The sequence below is a fragment of the Schistocerca serialis genome, chromosome 1 (assembly GCF_023864345.2).
Source record: "Schistocerca serialis cubense isolate TAMUIC-IGC-003099 chromosome 1, iqSchSeri2.2, whole genome shotgun sequence".
Taxonomy (NCBI): Eukaryota; Metazoa; Arthropoda; class Insecta; order Orthoptera; family Acrididae; genus Schistocerca; species Schistocerca serialis.
This window is the reverse complement of record NC_064638.1, coordinates 385,529,621-385,552,595: the sequence shown is the minus strand read 5'-3', so window position 1 is coordinate 385,552,595 and position 22,975 is coordinate 385,529,621. Positions and strand designations below refer to the sequence as shown.

The following is a 22,975-nucleotide window of genomic DNA, read 5'->3' as shown; positions in this document are numbered from 1 at the left end:
AATGTATTCTGCATATTTATTTATGTTTCTGAGCCACTGTACTTCCCACACGTCTTACTGTCATTGTTATAGCTTTGCCCACAGCATTCTTTGATATCAGTGTTATTCTCATTTTAAAACTCTAGTAAACCATGAGCTAATTGCTCAGTATTATGGCCATCCATGACCAAGAAACTTATAAATGTTTCCACTGGTCCAGGCGCTGTCACAGTCTGTAGGTCTACAGGCAATATGTCTGGAATGGAATCCAATGAAACAAAATATTATTTGCATCTCGTAATTTTGCAAATAACATGGTCCTGTCTACTTGATGCATTTAGGTAAATAGATTGCTTGCATGTCATTTTTGACAGGTATAATGTATGTCCCTTTCCTTTATTTGCATGAATATGTATAAATTGCACAAGAAAAATATCAGCTTCGCCTGTTAATTGGTACAACCATTGTAAATCATTTGCATTGTAAGATGATTCAAGAATTTTATCGCTGCCCAAAAACACAAGACCTAAGTCTGCTAAAAAAATTAAACTGTGAGCAGTTGTTCTAAGTGTGTCCACCAATACTTTTGTTCCATCTAAACCTAACTAACAAGTTGAGCATCAACAAGCGCATCCTTACTTTTTTGGAACTAATAACAAAATTATTGCTTGCCTATGTGAAGTGCTTTCTTCATGCCTTTTCAACAAAATATTCACATTCTTCCAGTCCTAAATCTGTAACTTTGCAGACAAAACAGAAAAGTTTGCCTTTAGATTCTGCATAACCTAACCAGTCTCATTAGTTTTATTCATTAGTTTATGTACATATGTGAAAAATTATTTTTGACAGAATTATAGTTCATTTTCTTTGCCGTACATTTTCTTTGAAGGCAACAAAATTAGTGTCATATGTTGCACTTTCGTCTCCATTTGTAGTCCATTAATCTTGATCAATGTTGCTCAGCCATTCAGCAAAGTCCCTGGAGTACAATTTATTTTTGTTTTGTTTTTGGCTTGTACAACATGTAACAATATTAGAAGCATATAATATACTCTCCACCTCTCTTCAGCTTGAAGAAAATGTCTCGGGGATGAGAGGGCTTGCTGTGCTTTTAACTTGTCTTTGAAAGGCAATGTGGCTGAATTGGGAGGAGCTTCTGTCTGTTCAATTACATTATCACTTGTAGAAAATGTGGCTACATTGGAAAGAGTCTCTCTCTCTCTCTCTCTCTCTCTCTCTCTCTCTTTCTCTCTCTCTCTCTCTCTCTCTCTCTCTTTCTCTCTCTCTCTCTGTTCCTCTCTTCCTCTCTTCGATCACAGACCCTGTAGACCACGTGCTGCATCAACGATCTGCATCCACCACCTTCTATCTCTCGCACCCTCTCTGCACCCTGCAGAAATTCCTAATGCTTTGATGCCCTTCTCTATGTCATCTTTCCACCTTGTACGAGGTCGGCCCAATGGTCTTGTTGCCTGGAGAATTCCTTCAAATGCTTTCTTGGTGATTCTGTTGTTTTCCATTCTAGCCTATTGCAGTCTCGTACTTTTTAATTTCTGGATGATAGTGGGTTGCTTCATTAACTGATAAATGTCATTGTTCTTTCGAATTCTCCATTCACCATTCTCCAACAGTGGTCCACAGATATTTCTCATTACTTTTCTTTCGAAAACATTCAGTTTTTCTCTTTCGTTCTTTGTAAGCATCCAGCTTACTAAACCGTACAGTACTATGGGGCAGATGATAGTGTCACAGGTCATAGAAAGTATTTTATAACGTGCCTGCTGCCATCATCTGTACAGTGAAATGTGGCTTCTGTATTTTCTGCTTCAGTATCTTTAGACTAAAAGGGGGGGGGGTCACAGGTTGTCTGTTTTTGGTTTAACCCGAGGGGGGGGGTTGTATATTTTTACTTCCAGTTCCATAGTATCGGCACATATCTTTAGACCTGACGCTCATATTGTCTACATCAGTGCTATAATTTACACTCATTTCATTTTGAAGCCAGCACCAGTAGGCTGCATCAGGTATGAGAACCAATAAGCTTTCAGTATCTATACAGTTGTCTCAAGGTTAGGTCCCAGGATACACAGCCTTCAGTTGTCCACCCTGGTGGGCTTTCATTTGTGAAGAATGTACAAAAAATGTGGTATGGAAGACCTTCAAAAATATCATTGAGTGCATAGGTACTGTCATAGTCTCATTGTACACTGGCAGTAACATAACAAAACAATTTGAATATACCTTCAGCAGGAGAGTGCAAAGACCAGACTCTGTCAGATGCGTAGACACCAACACTCTTTCATTCCAAACCAACAGTGCTGCGGTGAAACTAACTAAAAGTTATATTCGTTGAACAACATACTTGCAAAGAAAACAGATGCACCCGGTCACTAGTAGGTACAAACATCAACAAAATTCTCAAGGGGAACAAAGCACTAGAAGTTGTGAGAACAAGTGTCAATAATTTAAAAAAAAGAAAAAGAAAGACTTTCAAAAATTAATTTGTTTGTTTATTTTCTTTTAGGTGTGAAAATAAATGTAACTCAATCTTTGGAATGCTCTATTAGAGAAACGTCTGCATTGACTTGTACCCAAAAAAGCATTCCATAAAGAAAACACTATGATAACGTGTTTGTATTTGACAGTTCACCCAGAATAACCATTTTTGTTGTCTGATGTCACTGTGCCAAGAAAATACTAGAGACTTAACTCACAATTGTGGATGAGCCATTTAAGAAAAACATGTGCTATCACAGTGTTTGATTTTCATACTTTTGAGATCTAAATGTTAGTATCATTTAGATGTAAATGTTATAGCTTACTCCGCATATTGTAAAGTAGTGCACAGGTGGCAAAGTTTTCTCCAAATTCATTCATTTTCACTAACACAGCTTATTCGTTGTGTACCCTAAGGTAGTAAATAATATACTGAATTGTGGATCTCAAAAAGATATGTGTAACAGCCCATGACAGCACATTTTTATCTTGTATGGTTTGTGTACAATCACCACTTGTCTGTTTGGTAGTTATGTAACTCACCTCATGTGTAATGCATGTTACACGTGCGCAAAGAAGTATCACTTCAAAACGTGACCAAAGCTATAGGATTGTAAACTGCATGTCATGGGTTCAGTTCCAGTGGCATGCTAATTTTTTAAATAATATTAATCAAAAATGATGTAGTCTTTATTCTTATCAGTTTAATTTAGTTTCAAATATAATCATTTTTTAAATTTTATTTTGAGTCCTTGTTCATGTCGTTACAGTAATCACTTGGGGTTTTATTACTTCGCTATCATCTTTTTCTGCCTTTTATTTTATTTTTTTTTTTTTAATTTGAAACCTTTGCTTATGTCATCATAATTATGGTATTTTTATTAATCTGTCATAATATTTAAATTTCTAAAAATTACCTGTGCATCGATTACACATAGCTGACCAAACATTCTAGTTGCATTGCAAAAAGTTTTTGAGATTCTTGCACAGAGGCATATGCAGGGAGAGGAGGGGGAGTGGGTGCTGAAGCTGGGTTAGGGCTGGCAATGTATGTTCAGTGACGAACATCTGCTACACAGAAGTTACAGAATTTAATGAAATCTCGTTACAAAGACACTCATGTCTGTATGTGCTACTTGTTTGTAGTAATGAATATGAAATTGAATTCAACATGTCTATACTTTAATTAAGCAGCAGTGAGTAGTGTTATGATGTCTATCAAATTCTTCCGATATCTACCAAATGGAACTGGGTGGCTAAGCTCACTTAGTTTACTAAGACTTTTACAGACTGTACTTGTCACATTAGTCCCAAAATGATGTGTTTAATTTGTTTTAACGTTATCATCATTCAAACATTTAAACATAAATTCTTTTCACACCACGGAAAAATATAAATGTTGCATTAGTACAGTCTCATTTTTTAAAACAAATTCACTTCATTAAGTTTGTGCAATATAATAAAATAATTAGATAAATAAAAGATCTACTTACCAGCCAGGGAAAGGAGAACATGTTGCACAGGCATTGAAATTGCCAAGGTTGCCAGGGAAGGAAGAGTAGTGAAGTAAATGGACTAGTGAGCTTTAGGAAAGGACAGAGTTCAGAAAAGTTGCCCAAAACCCCGGGTCAGAGGTTGCTTACTGGATGGGATGAGAAGGAAAGACTGATTGTTGGGTCCTGCGCCTAACAAAATATGGGGATGGGGAAAATAGATAGGTAGAAGATAAAAGATATAGGAAACTAAAAGGGAGTGAAGAAAGGAATAGTTACTGAGAAGTACTGAAATGAAAGAAATTAACATAAATTAAGAACAGGTGGGTGGTTAGAACCAAGGACGTATTGTAATGACAGTTCCCACCTGCAGAGTTATGAGAAACTGGTGTCTGGGTGGAAGAATCCAGGTGCCACATGTGTTGAAACATTCACTGAGGTCATGCCTGTGATGTTGTAGAGCATGCTCTGAAATAGGATATTGTATGTTTCCAGTATACACCTTCTGCCTATGCCCATTCATCCTAACTGGTAAGTCAGTGGTAGTCATGCCAGTGTAAAAGGCCAAATAGAGTTTACATAACAGCTTTTGCATTATATTTTCAAAAATTAATACAGTAAAAAAAACGTGTGACTAGGGCCTCCCGTCGGGTAGACCATTTGCTGGGTACAAGTCTTTCGAGTTGATGCCACTTTCTGGGGGGGGGGGGGGGGGGGGGGGCATGGACATGGACATGGACATGGACATGGACGTGGGCATACGCATGAATGAAATGCAAAAGTTATCTCTAAGATACCCCAGTTCAGCAGTAACCTCGGCACTGCCAGAGCACCCTTGTGTGGCACTTAAAAACTGTTCCTGTACAGAAATAGTGTCAGTCACTGATTACTAGGTGTCAGGTAGCCATTTCTACTCTCCTCAGCTGAGTGCTGCTATATTACTGAACTAGTGCTCGCTGGCCACGTGCAGAATCTAAAGGATGTCAAAAAGGATGACAGTTGTGACAGCGCCAAGTAATTAGTGACTGGCTCTCTGTACAGGTATATTTTTAAAGTAATCAACAAAGACATGCAAGAGGCACCGAGGGTGTTACTGAATTGGGGGTCCTAGATGGACCCTTTGCTGTTTTTTTTTTCACGCATGTTTCAGTGTCATCCTTGACACCGTCATCACGTCAGAGGGCGCTGCGAAACAGGAGGGCTGAAAAAGCATAAAAACCTTTTTCTGCTTCAGATCACATTCAAATTGCATGAAAATTTTTTGAATAATCCACAGTGGTTCTAATTACAGTCGTGCCGCTCTCCATAGGCGTGCAATAATGTTCAATGGTGTTGTTGCTCACAATGTTGTTGTTGAATAAGGGGATGTTGAATGATGGGTGTCAGCTGTGTAAAAGGTTGCCAGTAACATCATCTTATTGTTGATTGCACTGCAAACTATCATTCACGATTGCCAAATTTGTGAATATTAAAACTCCAAGAAAATGGGAGGTTTCATTAATGCCCTGTAAGTCACCTCCTGAGGCCTTTTCATGATGATACTACACAGCAATGTGTGTGAATTATTTTCTTCGGCCACTCACAAGAAAACTGCTGTTCCATGTTGATTATGAGTGGCAGTGTGTCCAAAATGCATTCCTAGGGCACCCATAACCAAACCGTGTGACTTCAATGCTGAGTGACCTAGTTATTACCATCACAGAAACATCGAAAGAAGTGGTGAACTGTGGGTAAGAGGGGATGTGATGACCTACCTATCATGTGATACAGCCATGGTGACACTGGGCAGAATTTTTGTGAGTTTTAATGCCAAAGTGACATCTTCAACTTACAGTTCACATGAACTTTTTAGCTCTGATCTTTTTTTTTCACGTGTGTAGACACCTTGCTGTTTGAAGTGTTGCCAAGCCCGAGAGTGGAGTTGCAGATTGCCACACTTTTACAGAGCAAGGCTGTAAGCACTTTTTGAGCCAAATTTCAAGCTTCTGCACCGCAATTGGAGACAATTACAAGTTTTTGAAAAAGTAATCCTCTAATTGTGTTGTGCAGTGTAGTAGACTTACAAAAAAATGCAGTATCCATTAACTACTTTTTATAGGTAAGTAGTAGAACCCTACTCAAATTGATTGGGATATTATGACTACCTCAGGCACCGTTAAGGAATTCCCTTTTAAGTTTTGCGGTGTTGTCAACTTAAGAAACACAGTGTGTGGGGCAGCTGGTTAATAATAAGAAATATTGTTCGCTGTCTTTTGCGAAACTATTTTTGTTGTCGGCCAGAAAGCTATGGAGAATGTATTGACCATAGTTTCCAGTGTGCAAGTCCACATTCTTCTTTTGTTCCCTGAAAGAAATGTTTATACTCTCTGTTTGCTCAGCGGGCTCAGGAACTATGATTATAAATGAAAGTTTTAAGCTCTAACTGACTGATTCGCCCTGACTTCTAATAATCTAAGTTAATTGCTCGCCACAAAAGTGGAAAATAATCTCACCACTTGTCATGCAGTTTTGTTAACATTATGGGCAGCACACAAACAGTTACTTCCATTAAATCTAAGCAATCCAGGACAGTATACAATCCTTGCGAGTTCACTTCCTATTTGTGCTAAAAATATGCATTTAGTTGCATCCTGGCTGTGATGTCACCTGAGGCAGCAGGTAAGCCAGCATTTGACCGACACCGACCATATGGTAGCTGGGTGCTAAGTGAAGATCATCAGTACCTCTCAGGGCATATTTATATATGGGCGCAGAGGACGGCCAAAGGAAACACCTGCCATCATCCACTCTATCCCCAAGTAACAGCATCTAAATTGCCGCTTTCGTGGACACACACAGTTTTATAACACTGTTGTGTATTAATTTAGAATCTTCGTAATTTCTGTGGGAATGGAATCAAGTTGTCTATAATCACAGAAAAACATTTATCTCACATGCATTTAAACTTTGCCATCTAGAATTTTTAGAACAGAACTGACAGTAGAACATGACCTCTGAACTACAACTTTAAGATACCTTGTATTGATTGTTATTTACATCAAAGTCTTAAACTTGCTATAGCTCTATTATTTAAGGGATTTCATCAGGTACTGTAATCAAATTTTTCTGTCATTAATAGAAGTGATACTTAATCTATTACAAACAAAGAAATTTTTGTTCCAAATTTAGTTCTCAGTATAGTTAATGTTTTAGATCAAACTGAGGCTTCATAAGAATTTTTGGCTCTCTGGCTTTATTATTTAGTACCACCTTTTTTTTCTTAAAACAATGCTTTTCAGGGAAAGATATTTGTCTGATCCCTCTGAGATTTGACAATTTAAACACTTATTTATTGAAGCACATTTCGACAAAGTATGGAAAAGCTTCTTTAATTTTTAATTTCATCCTTAATTATGGCGCAATACTTTGTATGCTATGCACAGGCACATTATGATGACACGGCTCTAGTAGCACTGAACCAGGGTATATCCTGACACACTCGCTCGCCTCTGTATCTCTCCAATGATACAGCGCTTGTTTCGGCACAAGTGTATGGTGCGGTCAGGGCTCACTTTTAGAAATGAGCTTTAGTGTTGTACTCCAATATTGACATTAAAACACAAGTATTAATCACAAAACAAATGTTTATTATGACCATTGCATCAGCACATTCTACCACTCCCCCAACCATTTTTGATGGTTGCCCTCTTGCTCTTCATTATTATCATGATTCTCTCATTGTTTTATCCCATGAATGTCATGGTTTTAATGCTGAGTCTTGTCTATGCTGCTGTTGTGCTTTATCCCTTTTTTACTGTACATTCTCACTGAGGCAACCATTTTGATTAAAAACTGTGTTCTTTTATACACTGCTCCCATTTAAGTGCAAAAATTCCATGGAAAAAATATTTATTTTCATGATCTTTACACTTTCTGATTAGGATTTGGTCTTGAATATGTGGTATATTGCAAATTTTAGTGCTGTCACAGAATGGTGACCACTTTTTAGAACCATAGTAAGATAATAAGTTCGCATAATATTACTGTCAAAAGGGATAGCCATCCACCAACTGTCTCTAATATTACCAAAACCCATTAAACAGTGCCGAACCCATAGAGAAATGGAGAATGGCAACAAAGCAGGAGAAAAAGCAGGTGCACAAAATATAGTTAGGTAGAAATCGCTTTAAGCGTTATACTTATTGTTTCAGATTAACACTTTTCTTCAGGTTTCAATATGATTCATCACCTTTTTTCCCCCAGTATCTTTGAACTTTTGAGGAGATTCATATTCCAATACCTGCAACAGCTCTCAAATTGCAGAAACTTGCTATGCTCTGAGCAGAGGGGGCACAGTGGTGAGATATGACACTCACATTTAGGAGAACAGCAGTTCAAAATCCTGTAGACCAGTTCAGATTTGGATTTCTTTCAATCCCTGTGAATCATTTAAGGCAAATGCTTCGACGGTTCCTCTGAATGGGCATCCCCAGTCCCAGCTTGTGCTCTGTCTCTAATATGTCTCAATGACAGGACATCTACATCTCCATCTACATAAATATTCTGCAAACCTCCATACAGTGCCTGACATGGGGTACCTTGTATCACTAATACTTGTTCCCTTCTCATATAGAGTGAGGGAAAAACAACTGTCTGTGTGCCTGTATATGAGCCCTAATTTCTCACGCCTTACCTTCATGGTCCTCACGTTAAATAAATGATCGTATCGGTAGGATTGTTCTGAAGTCAGCGTCAGATTCCAGTTCTGTAAATTTTCTCAGTAGTGTTCCTCGAATAGTATGTTGCCTTCCCTCTAGGGATTCCGATTTGAGTTCCCAAAGCATCTCTGTAACACTTATGTTTTGTTCAAACCTACTGATAACAGATCTAGCAGCCCACCTCTGAATTGCTTCAATGTCTTCCTTTAATGCAACATGGAAAGGATCCCAAACACTCAAGCAGTATTCAAGAATATGTCGCACTAGCATCATATGTGCAGTCTCTTTTACAGATGAACCACAGTTTCATAAAATTCTCACAATAAACCAAACTCGACTATTCGCCTTCCCTACCACAATCCTCACATGTTCATTCCATTTCACATCGGTTTGCAACATTACACACAGATATGTAAATGACGTGACTCCATCAAGCAGGATGATGCTAATGCTGTATCTGATCATTATGGTTTTGTTTTTTGTACTCATCTGCTTTAGAGTAAATTGTGCTTCATCACACCAACTAGATATTTTGTCCAAGTCATCTTGTATCATTTCACCGTCACTTATCTTTGACCCCCTTCCCATACACCACAGCATCATCAGCAAACAGCCGCAGATTGCTGCGCAACCTGTCAGACAGATCATTTATTTATATAGAAAATAACAGTGGACCTATCACACTTCCCTGGAGCACTCCTGATGAACCATTGTCTGTGATGAACACTCACCATTGAAGAGAGCATATTCAGTTCTATTACTTAAGAAGTCTTTGTGTCACTGACATATCTGGGAATCTATTCTGTATGCTCATACCTTCGTTAACAGGCTACAGTGGGGTACCATGTTAAATGCTTTTCGGAAATCTAAAAATATGGAATCTGCTTGTTGCCATTCACCCATGGCCTGCAGTATATCATGAGAGAGAAAGGCAACCTGAGTTTCAAAAGCCTTGTGATCCTTGGACATAACTTTTTGCTCTCTACAAAATTTGTTATATTCAGGCTCGGAATATGTTCTAGAATTCCAATGCAAACCAGTGTTAAGGATATTGATCTTTATATTTGTGAGTCCATTCTTTTATCCTTCTTATACACAAGAGTGATCTGCTCTTTTTTCCAGTCGCTTGGGACCTAGCACCGGTTGAGAGATTCGCGATAAATGCAAGCCAAGTAAGGAGCCAATGCCGTAGAGTACTTTTTGTAAAACCGCATTGGAATTCTGTCCCAACCTAGTGACTTGTTCTCAACTCATTCAGTTGTTTCTCTCTGCCAGGGATGCTCATTACTATGACATCCATATGGGATTCTGTGTGATGGTCAAACAGTGGTATTTTTGTATGATTCTTCTGCATAAACAATTAATAAACACAGAATTTAAAACTTTGACTCTCGTTTTGCTGTCTTCAACTGCCACACCAGGCTGCTCAGTGAGTGACTGCATGGAAACCATAGACCCGCTTAACAATTTTACATAGAACCACAATTTTCTTGAGTTCTCAGCCAGATATTATGGTTGTAGTTGTTGTACGCTTCGTGCATAGATTTTTCCATAGACACACAAATCTGTGCTAACTTTACACTACTCTGCCTCGCCTCCCTTTGAACAAAATGTGGCTAAGTCAGATTGGACAAGACCAAAGCTGTTGGTTGGAGAAGGAAGTGGGAGATTAATAATTATGAAGAAAAGAAACTGGGTGATCATTTATTATGAAAATCCATCAGGTATTTGAGTGTGATTGGAATGTAAGCCCAATTATTGGCACTCTGTTTTGCACAGAGTCTTCTTAATAATCTTCCTTCCATTCTCCTTATGGCAAAGAAAATAGGCCTTATTCTCTATTTGATAGTTTTTTAGAATGTGACAGTTACACCCCAACTTTCAAACAATTCACCTCTTACTGTGTGATGAGGTTGGACTCTCATAGTAACAATGCTAGATTTTGTGATTGGTTTGAAATTGTCTGGCATATTTCCTTTGTTGTATTGAGACAAAAGAAGTAGGCATTATGACTTTCAAATATGCTACATGTATTGTAAATACCTTCTGAGGTAGTGAGCTTGGGCTCATTTACATGCTAGATTATGAATGGTGTGATTGGTTCACAAACCAAATTAACACAACCCCCTCCCCCCTCAGACCTAAAATCTTTGCCATCCTACCTGTCTCAGCTCCCCATAAGATGAGTACTATGCTGTTTTCATACTTCCACCTCATACATACAGTATTGTGGAAACTGTTCAGTGAGAGAACATAAACAACTGAATGTTTGTGACTAACAGAAGAGACTAGAAAATTTCTACTTATCTTTTAGCCAATATTCTGATAGTGATATTCAGATTTGCAGCCACTAAGAGAAGTTTCAAATCAGTGATGAATTGGATACAGCAATTTTTATCTAACAGTAAATTTTATTTAATTTTATTTAATTAATATAACAGATTTTGGTTTCTACTTAGAAATAGCTTTAGAAGATATTCTTATCAAAATTCTATTCTCAAGCTGCATCTTGTAAAGGCAAGGGAAGACACTGCATCTCTAATAGGTGCAGTTAACTTTTATAATGCTTTTACTAGAAAAACAATATGTAACTGATCTATATATATTGATCCCATGACTTTTTATGAGGGTTGTACCAAAAGTAAGGTTCCCAATGAGTTACAGCCTTGAGGGAAGGTGCTAGGCTAAATCTGACAACAGTGCTGTGTGCAGTGGTTCCCCCACTCTCAAACCCGCTCATTCGCGATTTGCTACATCGCTCAGTGTTGGCTTGGCAGCCATCAGAGATGGAAGTGTCGATCACCGCTCCCACCAAGTGCGAGATTCGAGCAGTAATCCGGTTTCTCCACACAAGGAAGTTACCGCCCGTGGAGATTCATCGGCAACTGACTGAGGTTTATGGTGAAGAGTGCATGTCCATTCAGCATGTCTGCAAATGGTGCAGGGATTTTGCTGAGGGTCGCACAGAAGTTCACAATGAAGAACAGAGTGGAAGACTGTCAGTTTTGGATGCCATTGTCCAGAAAATCAACAGTGAGCTGCTCAAAGATCGGAGGGTCACTGTCCGTGAACTTACTGAATGCATTCCTGAAGCTTCCCACGGCACAATGGAAAGAACTTAAACAAAAATGGTGGGTTATCGCAAGATGTGTGCTCGCTCATTCCCCTGGATGCTGACTGATGGACACAAGGAGCAACGCGTTGACTATGCTTGCAAGTTTCTTCAACAATGTGAGGGGGAAGGCAACAAGGAGAAGTTGTTGGACTCAATCATCAGAGGAGATGAAACGTGGGTGTTTCATTACACCCTCGAAGCAAAACAACAATCTTGTCGGTGGTGTCACTCCGTTTCACCGCCACCAAAGAAATTAAAACCAAACGCAGTCGGCAGGAAAGGTTACGGTAACTGTGTTTTGAGGTTGGAAGCGGGTACTCCTCATTGATTTCATGCAACCTGGGACAACAATAAACTCAGACAGATATTGTGAAACATTGACCAAACTCCGGCAAGAGAGGACGACTGACGGAGAGAGTAGTGCTTCTTCATGACAATGCTTGACCCCACGTCGCTCGTCAAACACAGGAGCTTTTGAAGAAATTTGGGTGGACTGTTATGCCTCATCCCCGTACAGCCTGGACTCAGCCCCCAGCAATTATCATCTCTTCCCTATGTTAAAGGAACACTTAGGTGGCACACGCTTCGGTGGCACACGCTTCCTCGGTGGGTTGGTGGGAAACTCCTTAAACTTAGAATACAAAAGCTGGAGCATAGTCTTCAAAAGAGTGTTGAAAAATAGACAAAAGTGTAAGCTTTTCAACGACATATAAATTAATAACAATAAACAATCTTTTCTATTTGTAAAAAATATGGGAACCTTAGTTTTGGTACAACCCTCGTAGGTGTAGTTTTGTTGTAACACCAAAATAATGTGTGATTTAAGAGTAATTGGTAAAGTTGCTTTCTTGGCTTTGTTTATATGTTTGCGTAATTGATACTGTGTCCTACATATTAGTGTTCCTTTAGTATTCTGAATTACTATAGGTGCTTGATAAATTAGTGTACAGATAATATTTAATATATTAATAAAAAATTTCTCTTACAGGATTATCCGAAGTTGTCTCAAACGTATTACGTTCTACTGGAGTGCCTTGCACAGGATCATATGAGTTTCCTCTCAACACTAGAGCCACGCGTATTTCTCTACATACTGTCATCAATCTCTGAGGGTCTTACAGCTTTAGGTGTGAACCTCAATTTCTTCACAGGTATAGTCGCAGACATCTTCATTAGACCCTATACCACTTTTTTGACCTTTGTTTTAAGGCTAATACATGTCATTAGCTGTGCAAAAGCATGATATGCAGTTGGCTTTCTTTGTGGTTTTCTTCACCTTATTTCAAAGAAATTTAGCACTTAGTATTTGGGTCAGGATGAATATGTCTGTGACTGTGTTAATCAGTGATCCTTATCGTAGTGATTGCTTCCATCTGTTTATTTGTTTTTATGACACTGATAGTGGTATGTTTTTAGTTATTTAGCATGTCATTCAAGTATGTAGAACACAAAGTTCTTTGTGCTTTATAGTATCTATTCCTCTATTTCTCATGTTTTTAAATGTGCATTGTTTGTTGAGGTAACTATTAAAGTGTCAAGAGTGCTGTCAGTCACATCAAGAAATGCATGTTAACTTAAAAATCATATGAAGACTGCAATTGTTCCAGTTTTGTGATATAAATAATAGAAACTATTGTTTGTTTATGAGTTATTAACCCTATCATTTGCATTACAGACACAATGGTGTGCACTGGTTGTTGTGCAACTTTGGATCATATTGTCACATATCTGTTCAAGCAGTTAACACAAAAAGGTAAATATCTTGATTCAGGATTAATAGGTAGGCAACAATGATATATGAGCATGGATGTTTATGGACTAAGTTGTTGTGTTCTGCAGATTTTTGCACGGTGTAAAAGTAAATGTGCCACAGATATGCAAAGCCCACTCCACACTTTTATTACATACACATTAAAATATGTTGCACTATTAGTGATTTTTACCAACAAATTAGTTAACACACTAGAAGAATCTAAAGAAAATAGCAACCAAGCAACCACAATGGACAGAAATATGACTCAAGCCTTAATGTACTGCATAAGCCTACCTTCCATTTAGGTCATATTTCATATCCATCCTGGCAAATGCTACAGGTATTAACCAGTCCCATTTCAAGTACTAGTTTTTGAAGGAAACATTCAGTTTATTAGATCTGAAAGACTACCCTTTACACAGGCTAAATAAAACATACACAGTTTCCGTTCTGGACCAGCGCATTCAAATTCACATTGATGCTCCTCAAAAAATATAGGAAGTCCAGAAGCCCTTAAGAAAAATTTCTGTGCAGTTTAAGGCTATTTTTAATAGGGAATAGGCACATTTTGTTGTTGGATTTGTTAATGTTATTATTTTATTAAAATAAACTGGGAGCATGAAGAAGAGAAAAGTCAGTACACTGTGTGTTCTCATTTTCAAAATTTATGTTACACTGGGAGGAGAGAGGTTCAAACCTGTGCGAACTGTCCTGATTTAGATTTTCTGTGATTTCCCTAAATTGCTTAAGGCAAATGCCATGATGGTTCCTTTGAAATGGTGTGACCAATTTCCTTCCCCATCCTTCCCTCATCCGAGCTTGTGTTCCGTCTCTAATGACCTAATTGTTGACGAGATGTTAAACACTAAATCTCTTCCTCCTCTTGAAAATTTATTTCTGTAGAACAGGTAACAAAGCTTGATGACTGAAAGACTGTCCATACTGCAGTACTCAACCATTACCCTAATATATTTTGATCGTACCTCATTAAACATCGGTTGAATTCCTTCAGTATAAATCTTTCTGCCTACATAAATATTTAATTTCATTGACCAGGAGAACATTAAAGGAAACTTTTGTGTAATTTGTTGGGGCAGAATAAGCTTAGTGTGAAGTTGTAAAAAATAAATTTTCAGAACATGAGCTTAACTCTTAAAATAGTGAAAAATTAATAATTCATTTGTAAGATTTTGGATCTGTTAATTGTTAACATTCTGACAGCCCTAAGTTTCTTTTATGTATGTCTAAGGAACCTTTTGTTGTTATTGTTTTTAATTTATGTCAAATATCAAATTGAGTTTTTTTAATCTTGCATCTCATAAAAGTTTTATGTAATTTTTAAACAATATCATTTCTTCAAAGTTACTTTTATTAATTTTTTTTTTAACTTGACTTCATCCCTCAGTTGTACCTTTCTATTTCTCTGATTCTGGAAAAAGTAGCTATATATTTCATGTATTACTTTTTCTTTCTAGTGATATAACTCTACAATACACTTTATTAGTTCTTTATATACACTTTTTATGTATAAAACAAAGGGAAGAAGACACGACGAGGTGTTCCAGCACCGAGTGACGTTTTCCTCCAAGTACTTGAGCTACACCCAGAAATTCTTCAGCAAATTCTCAGCACTGTACTCAATGTTATTATGTTTGAAGACTGTAGAAATCAGTGGTCTATGTCTCGACCTCTTTTAGGCCTCATTTTATTAAATGAAGAGGTAAGTTTGTGTTGTAGAATATGAATACTGACAAATATTTTTATTTTATCTATGGTACCATCTTTTATTGTAAGTTGAAAATAACTCTATCAAGAAAATGACTTTGTTTCATAATTGTTTTATAGCCACACATTGTTGAATTATTCTTTGACTTTAACCTACCAAGTTATTCAGATTCAATGGTACAACAAAGATAACAAACATCTGGCTGAATCTTTCTTACATAGTATAATCTTTCATGATCGTACTCAGAAAGAGGCAAACAAAGAGAGGGTTACACGACATGGAAGTATGTGAAAATGAGTCAAACTTTACATCTGGGTAACAGCCTCTTCCTTGTGCTTAGTTTCTGACGACTTTGTGATCAGTGCGTCTTTATGATTTAGTCTTTGCTTCTTTTCTTCCCTTCACCATGCTGTGTCAGTCCCAGATGAATGTATTTTAATATACTGGAATATTATGGTAATTGCCATGACAATTGACTATGGCAATTGTCAGGTCAGCAATTCACTCAACTCTTTACACACTGCTTGTATTCAGAAGGACAGTGTTTCAGATCCCCAATTGGCTATCCTGATTTAGATTCTGTGCTTTCATTAGAGAGCTGTCCTCCTTTCTTAAGGTAGATGCTAGAATATTCCTCTGAAAGGGCACAGTCAATTTCCTTCCCTGTTATTTGCCTCGTGCCCAATCTCTAATGATCTGGTTATTGACAGAATGTAAACCCTTTCTTTTTTCAAATCTTAAGTTAGTTAGTTAGTCATAATTTCTGTGGCTGATTTGTAAGATACGGAATTTGGAACAAAACTCTTCACATGATATTTAATATACTTCATATTTCAGTGTGCTTCCATGCTGATTATTAGTAGATGATTTATATAACAGTGAAAAAGTATGGGGTTAATAACAGAAATAAGTGTGTAATTCATTCACACTACATAACATAAGAGTTTCTGGGGCAAAAGTAGTTAGTTACAATGAATTTTCTGACTTCCTTCCCTTCCATATCTGTCAAATGTCCTATACTATTAAAAAAGAGGACTGATAATGATCATTGTCTCATCTTTCATTGTAATTGTTTTTTTTTTTCTGGACTGTAATGTATTACTTGCAAGAAGTTTTTGCTTGAAATTGCATGTTTTCTGACTTCTGTTATAGTATTTCAATCAGCTGAGGGAAAATATAATAAGGAGTCAGCCACCAGACAAACAAGCTGCAATGGCACAATGGTTTGAAAATCTCATGGAAGGAATTGAGCGGAACTTGTTAACAAAAAACAGAGATAGGTAGGTCAATTAGTATTGATTTATTAATAAGAGTTATAAAAGGATGCTATTGTTCACTTTTGTTTACCTGTAGACTAGTGTATTTGCAGGTAGGACTGACTTAAACGCGGGTAAACATGAAATAATCCCGTATCATGAAGTCTTTTTTTGAAAGCCCCAATGAATACTTTTTTTGCTGGTAGTGTGAGAGAGAGCTCTAAGAAATTGTGTCCTTCAGTGTAACTTCTCTCTGTCTCACATAGTTCTCCAACCCCCCCCCACCCCCCACCCCACCCAAAGCAAAGCAGCCTCCTGAATCTGTTAACATACGCATCGATTTGGTCTCTATCGACTGATGTAAGTTGCATGTGCAGTCTAACCTCACCACTTCAACATTTTTGCAGGGGACCATACAGAACTGTGTTTATCTAAGAACTAGTTGGGGACATGAGTTTGTGAAAAATATCTTACAGTGAAGATGAAGAAAGTTCAGCTACTGCTGGGCATTGCACGACTTCCTTTTCTGCATGGTTATTTCTGTCCACACAAGCTCCTTACCCAAGAACTTGAATTGCTTCTATTATTCTTGTTGTAGCATTTGACAAAAGTTATAACTCACTACAGTAGAAAAAGAGTACCAGTCAGTTTTGCAGTACATTTATTCTTGAAAATGAACAGTGTATCATTACTTCAATGAAGTGTCTGTAGAGATTTCAAAAGGCTGTGCTTTGTACTCTACCACCTGAAAATAATTTTGGGGTACAGAGGAGTAATTTCAGTGTATAATACTCTTGCTGCAGTTTGACCTCATACATTGTTCACTGAAAACACTGACAAGGGAATTCAGACAGCTTTGGTGGAATTCAGGATATACTCTCTAATTCAAGAGAAAGAGCTCCACAAATCAAGTAAGTCAATAACATGTTGGTCCACCTCTGTCCCTTATGCAAGCAGTGACTCAGCTTAGCATTGATTGATAGTCAGTTGGAGGGCCCTACCCGTAATGCCCTAAATGTTCTCTATTGGGGAGAGATCCGATGACCTTGCTGGCCAAGGTATAATTTTTAAGCCAAAAGACAAGAAGTAGAAATTCTCGCTTTGTGGGGGGGAGGGGAGGTGGCGGCATTATCTTGCTGAAATGTAAACCCAGGATGGATTGCCATGAAGGGCAAGAAACGGTGTAAAATTTTGTCACTGTACCACTGTACTGTAAGTGTGTCACAGGTGACAAACCAAAGGGGTCCTGCTATGAATAGAAATGACCCCAAAATGTAAGTCCTCGTTGTCAGACTGTTTGGTGGGCAACAGTCAGTTTGGTATAACACTGCTGTGTGGGGCGTCTCTAGACACATCTTCAATGGTCATCAGGGTCCATTTCGAAGCAAGGCTTATCAATGAAGACAATTCTACTTCAGTCAAGGAGATTCCAGGCCAAAGACATGTCTGGAGACACCACAGACATCAGAGGGTTACCAACCTGACTGCCACCCACCATGCAACCCGACAACCACAAGTGATGGTGAGGGGTGCCATTTATTTTCATTGCAGAACCCCTTTGTTATCATCTGGAGCACCCTTACAGTACAGTGGGATGTCAATAATATTCTGTGCCTCATTTTGCTGCCCTTCATGGCAAGCCATCCTGAGCTTGCATTTCAGCAAGATAATGCCCATCTGCACATGGTGCGAGTTTCTACTGCTTGTCTTCATAGTTGACAAACCCTACCTTGGTCAGCAAGGTCACCTCCCCCACTTGAGCGAGATGGTGCAGTGGTTAGCTCACTGGACTTGCATTCAGGAGGACAGTGGTTCAAACCCATATGCAGCCATCCTGATTTAGGTTTTCCATGATTCCCTAAATCGCTTCAGGCAAATACTGGGATGGTTTCTTTGAAAGGGCACAGATGACTCCCTTCCCTAATCCGATAGGACCGATGACCTCGCTGTTTGGTCCCCTCCCCGAGATCAACAAACCAACCAATCACTTCCCGAACAGCGAACAGTTGGATCATTATGAGTAGGGCCCTCCAATCATCTCAGAATTTTGGCAATCTAATGCATCAGTTGGACAGAGTTTCGCACAATATTACTCAGGAGGATATCCAACAACTATGCCAATCAGTGCCAAGCTGAATAACCGCTTGCATAAGGACCAGAAGTGAACCAATGCATTACTGACTTGCTCAATATGTGAAACTCACTCTCTTGAATAAATCATTCATTCTTTTAAATTGTAATCATTTGTTTGTCTATACATGTACTTTACATCTACTGATACCCTTTCTATTTGGATAATTTTTAAGGAAAGTGTATTATATCACCAGATGTTAATCTCGAGCTTGTCTGCATATGTAACTCTCACAACTTTGCAAGACAACATTAATATGAAAAATCTTTGCTCTTTGAAGCGACACTTTTGACTCAAGGGCATATAGTGAATTGTCCTGTGGCATGTGACAGTGCAACTTTGAATGTTCTATTTAAGGCAGAATACAAATTGTTACGTGTTCATGAAAAGTTGTCGTCGTCACTTTGGGTTGTTGCTCTCAGAATGACAGTAACAGAACAACACATCTACATCTACACTCTGCAAACCACCATGAGGTGCATGGCAAAGGGTACATCCCACTGTACCAGTGATAGGGATCTTTCTGTTCCATTCACGTATGGAGCATAGGAAGAATGATTGATTGCATACCTTGAGTAATTATTCTTATCTTTCCCTCATGATCCCTATGTGGGTGATACATAGTGAATTATAGTATATTCCTAGAGTCATTTAAATCCGGTTCGTGAAACTTCATTAATAGACTTTCTCGAGATGATTTACATCTGTCTTCAAGAGCGCCAGTTCAGGATTTCTGAACAATGAGAGCAAGTTGCCAGTCGTTGCACCACTTTGAAGTCTTATCAAGATCTGACTGAATATTTATGAAGTTTCTTACTATTAATATTGTCTGCAAGGTCATTAATATACACTGAAGAGCCAAAGAATCTGGTACACATGACTAATATTGTGTAGGCCCCCTGAACACGCAGAAGTGCCACAACATGACGTGGCATGGACTCGACTAATGTCTGAAATAGTGCTGGAGGGAATTGACACCTGGAATCCTGCAGGGCTGTCCATAAATCCATAAGAATATGAGGAAATGGAGATCCCTCCTGAACAGCACGTTGCAAGGCATCCCAAATATGCTCAGTAATATTTATGTTTGGAGAGTTTGGTGGCCAGTGTAAGTGCTTAAACTTGGAAGAGTGTTCCTGGAACAACCCTGTAGTAATTCTGGACGTGTGGGGTGTCACATTGTCTTGCTGGAATTGCTCAATTCTTTTGGAATTTACAATGGACATGAATGGATGCAGGTGATCACAAAGGATGATTATGTACATGTCACCTGTCAGAGCTGTATTTAGACATATCGGGGGTCTCATATCACTCCAACTGAGCATGCCTCACGCCATTACAGATCTACCACCAGCTTGACTAGTCCCTGCTGACATGCAGGGTCCATGGATTCATGAGGTTGTATCCATACCTGTACACGTCCATCCGCTCGATACAATTTGAAATGAGACTCACCTGACCAGGCAACATGTTTTCAGTCATCAAGAATCCAGTGTTGGTGTTGATGAGCCCAGGTAAGATGTAAAGCTATGTGTCGTGCAGTCATCAAGGGTACACATGTGGGCATTCGGCTCCGAAAGCCCATATTGATGATGTTTCGTTGAATGGTTTCCTTGCTGACACTTGTTGATGGCCCAGCATTGAAATCAGCAGCAATTTGCAGAAGGGTTGCACTTCCGTCAGATTGAATAAATCTCTTTAGTCGTCGTTGGACCTATTCTTGCAGGATGTTTTTATGGTGGCAGCAGTGTTGGAGATTTGGTGTTTTACCAGATTCCTCATATTCACGGTACACGTGTAAATGGTCGTGCGGGAAAATCCCCACTTCATCACTATCTTGAAGACGCTGTGTCCCACCGCTCGTGCACCGACTACAACGCCAGGTTCAGACTCACTTAAATATTGATAACCTGACATTGTAGTAGCAGTAACCAATGTAAAACTGCGCCAGACACTTGTTGTCTTATATAGGAATTGCCGATCGTAGCACCAATTCTGCCTGTTTACCTATATCTGTATTTTGAATATGCAAGCCTATATCAGTCTCTTTGGCACTTCAGTGTGCAACGTGAACAGCAAGGGTCCCAACACACAAGTCTGGCAAAGTATATTTCTGTAGATCCTGACCCGGATTGAATCTGCCTGAAAGAGTACTTCGAGGGCTGGGAAACCTCCCAAGCCTGGATGCAGTTTCTATGCTATTTCCCACATCTCACTAGGTAAATATATTATGACATTTCTGGATATCCTCTGTGATAACCAACATGAGTTCCGAAAACCGCTCGCTCTGTTGATCCATGAGACAGAAAAAGCTGTAGCTATACCACATTTACCCATGTATAAGATGACCCTGATTATAAAACGACCCATATTTTCTAGAAGCTTCTTGAGAGAAAAATTTATTTTTAACATATTCTGACTCATCAAAATTTCAAACTGTATTGTTGATGTAAACTATCTGCCTAAAAAGTTAACATTATACCTATTTCGATAATGCAAGGAGAAATAAAATAAATGAAAATAAATAGTTTACATTAATTTATGGAGAATTTCATTTTCTACATTTTCGCTTTATTGGCCCTATCTGCTATGGTATTACTATCTTCATCCTAACAGCAGAACTGTGAAATTTATATCTTGTGTTATCACGAATATTTGAATGTTTCTCCTGAATATGTTGCGATTTCAGAGAGTGTGGTTACCATGGCACCTGAGAATACTGCTGTTTTTATATGAATACATATCAGATGACACTTCTATACTGACATGAGAATGTTAAAATGTCTCCTGTTTCTAAACACAACATTTGCCAACTGCTCTTTCATTGACTGCATAGAACCAGCAGCTGAAACACCTCCTTTCATTTCTGTCCTACATCACGGTGCGCATCGACAACACTGCAGCACAAAACAGATAAGTACATCACTGGCCCCAATCTATAGCTTTATCATCTCCTGCAGAAATGAGTACTATTGTTATGCAGTTGTCCCATTTTAAAGTCATTGTAATTCCAGTTACAAATAGATTCAGGCTAACTGCAGTTCAAATGTGGTAGATGTTCCTGAAAAGCTAAAGTACTCTGTATAGATTCCCATGGTTGGCAATACGACATAATTTGCTGCCCACTCACTCATCTAGCTCTCATCCAAGCTGGTACTACTGTTCCCACTCCAGTCCTTCCATAGTGCTGTGCTTGAGTCAAGTGCTTGTGTCAAGACACAAACTGCAATATCTTCTAGATGCATTTCATATGTAACAACAGTAACTAATACATAAATAAAGGATTGTAATCATATTCCATCCGATTCTCAAACTTTCGCTCGTGACCTACCGATGTCTGTTGGTGCTATCTCCATGAAAGATCTTGCCGCTGTAATTTATTCTAGCAACAACAGTTACAGCTTAATGTGATTTGTTTTGTTTGTTGTCTGGATTAATCATCCTCCTTGTTTTATCTGAATGTCACCATTATGTTCTAAAGCTGGTAACTTTTTATCCGGTGTTCTAAGAAGTGAACAGTGACCAGATTTCTCATTCACAACCCACTTAGTAAATCATTACAGTCTCTCATAATCAAATAAAATATCGATCAGGGTTCAGGGTCAAGTACTGTTTTTTGAAGGACAACATTTTCACTTTTGAATATTACCTTTACTCAAAAAGCTGCATTACTGTAATGTTTGTTTATCCATACATATATAAGAACTTTTATTGCAGATATTATCGGATACAACAATAGTTTGTAAAATTATAGAATTTAGTGCTTTTTTGTCCTGTTTGTCACAAGATTGCCAAATTTTAAGCAGAGAAATAGACTGCTGTAGTGGCTGCATCATAGTTTCTCATGTATCCCTTGCACTAGTGCTGCATAATGCAAAAGTCACATGATTGTTTGAGCAACATTGATCTATATTGAGAATTTTGGCATATAGGGAAATCATGAGCGTGTTCGACAGCAAGTATTTTTTTCCCAGCATCAACCTTCCAAAATCTTCAAAATAAATCTGCATGTCACCTCAATAGTCAAAGCTGTATTCTATTAAACAAAGTAACAGTGTTAGCCTCAACAGGAATAGGTTAATCTTTGAACATAAGATGACCCTGTGTTTTTCTGATGACGAATTTGGGGAAAGAACCTCATCTTATAATCTGGTGAAAACAGTAGCTGTGTAGGTAGGTACCATGTTCCTTGACTTCCGAAAGGCACAAAATGAACAAAATACCAGCTTGTGGGGTATCAGACCATCTGTGTGACTGGATTGAAGAGTTTTGTAGCAAACAGAACACAGCATGTCATTCTGAATGGAGAGAAGTCTTCAAGTAACTTCA

The 22,975-nt window shown here is 38.4% G+C and overlaps 1 protein-coding gene across 4 annotated transcripts in view; it reads left to right on the top strand.

Annotated features, from left to right (window-relative positions):
- LOC126470994 (exportin-7) overlaps positions 1 to 22,975 on the top strand; it is a 244,019-nt gene that overhangs the window by 202,814 nt on the left and 18,230 nt on the right. For 2 of the 4 annotated variants that reach the window (XM_050099047.1, XM_050099056.1), the window contains exons 18-21: positions 12,769 to 12,931; positions 13,456 to 13,533; positions 15,072 to 15,253; positions 16,412 to 16,539. In XM_050099047.1, coding sequence (XP_049955004.1) covers positions 12,769 to 12,931; positions 13,456 to 13,533; positions 15,072 to 15,253; positions 16,412 to 16,539 — 551 coding nt within the window. The remainder of the gene's footprint in view (positions 1 to 12,768; positions 12,932 to 13,455; positions 13,534 to 15,071; positions 15,254 to 16,411; positions 16,540 to 22,975) is intronic. The other 2 variants (XM_050099063.1, XM_050099072.1) reach the window with 1 other exon arrangement.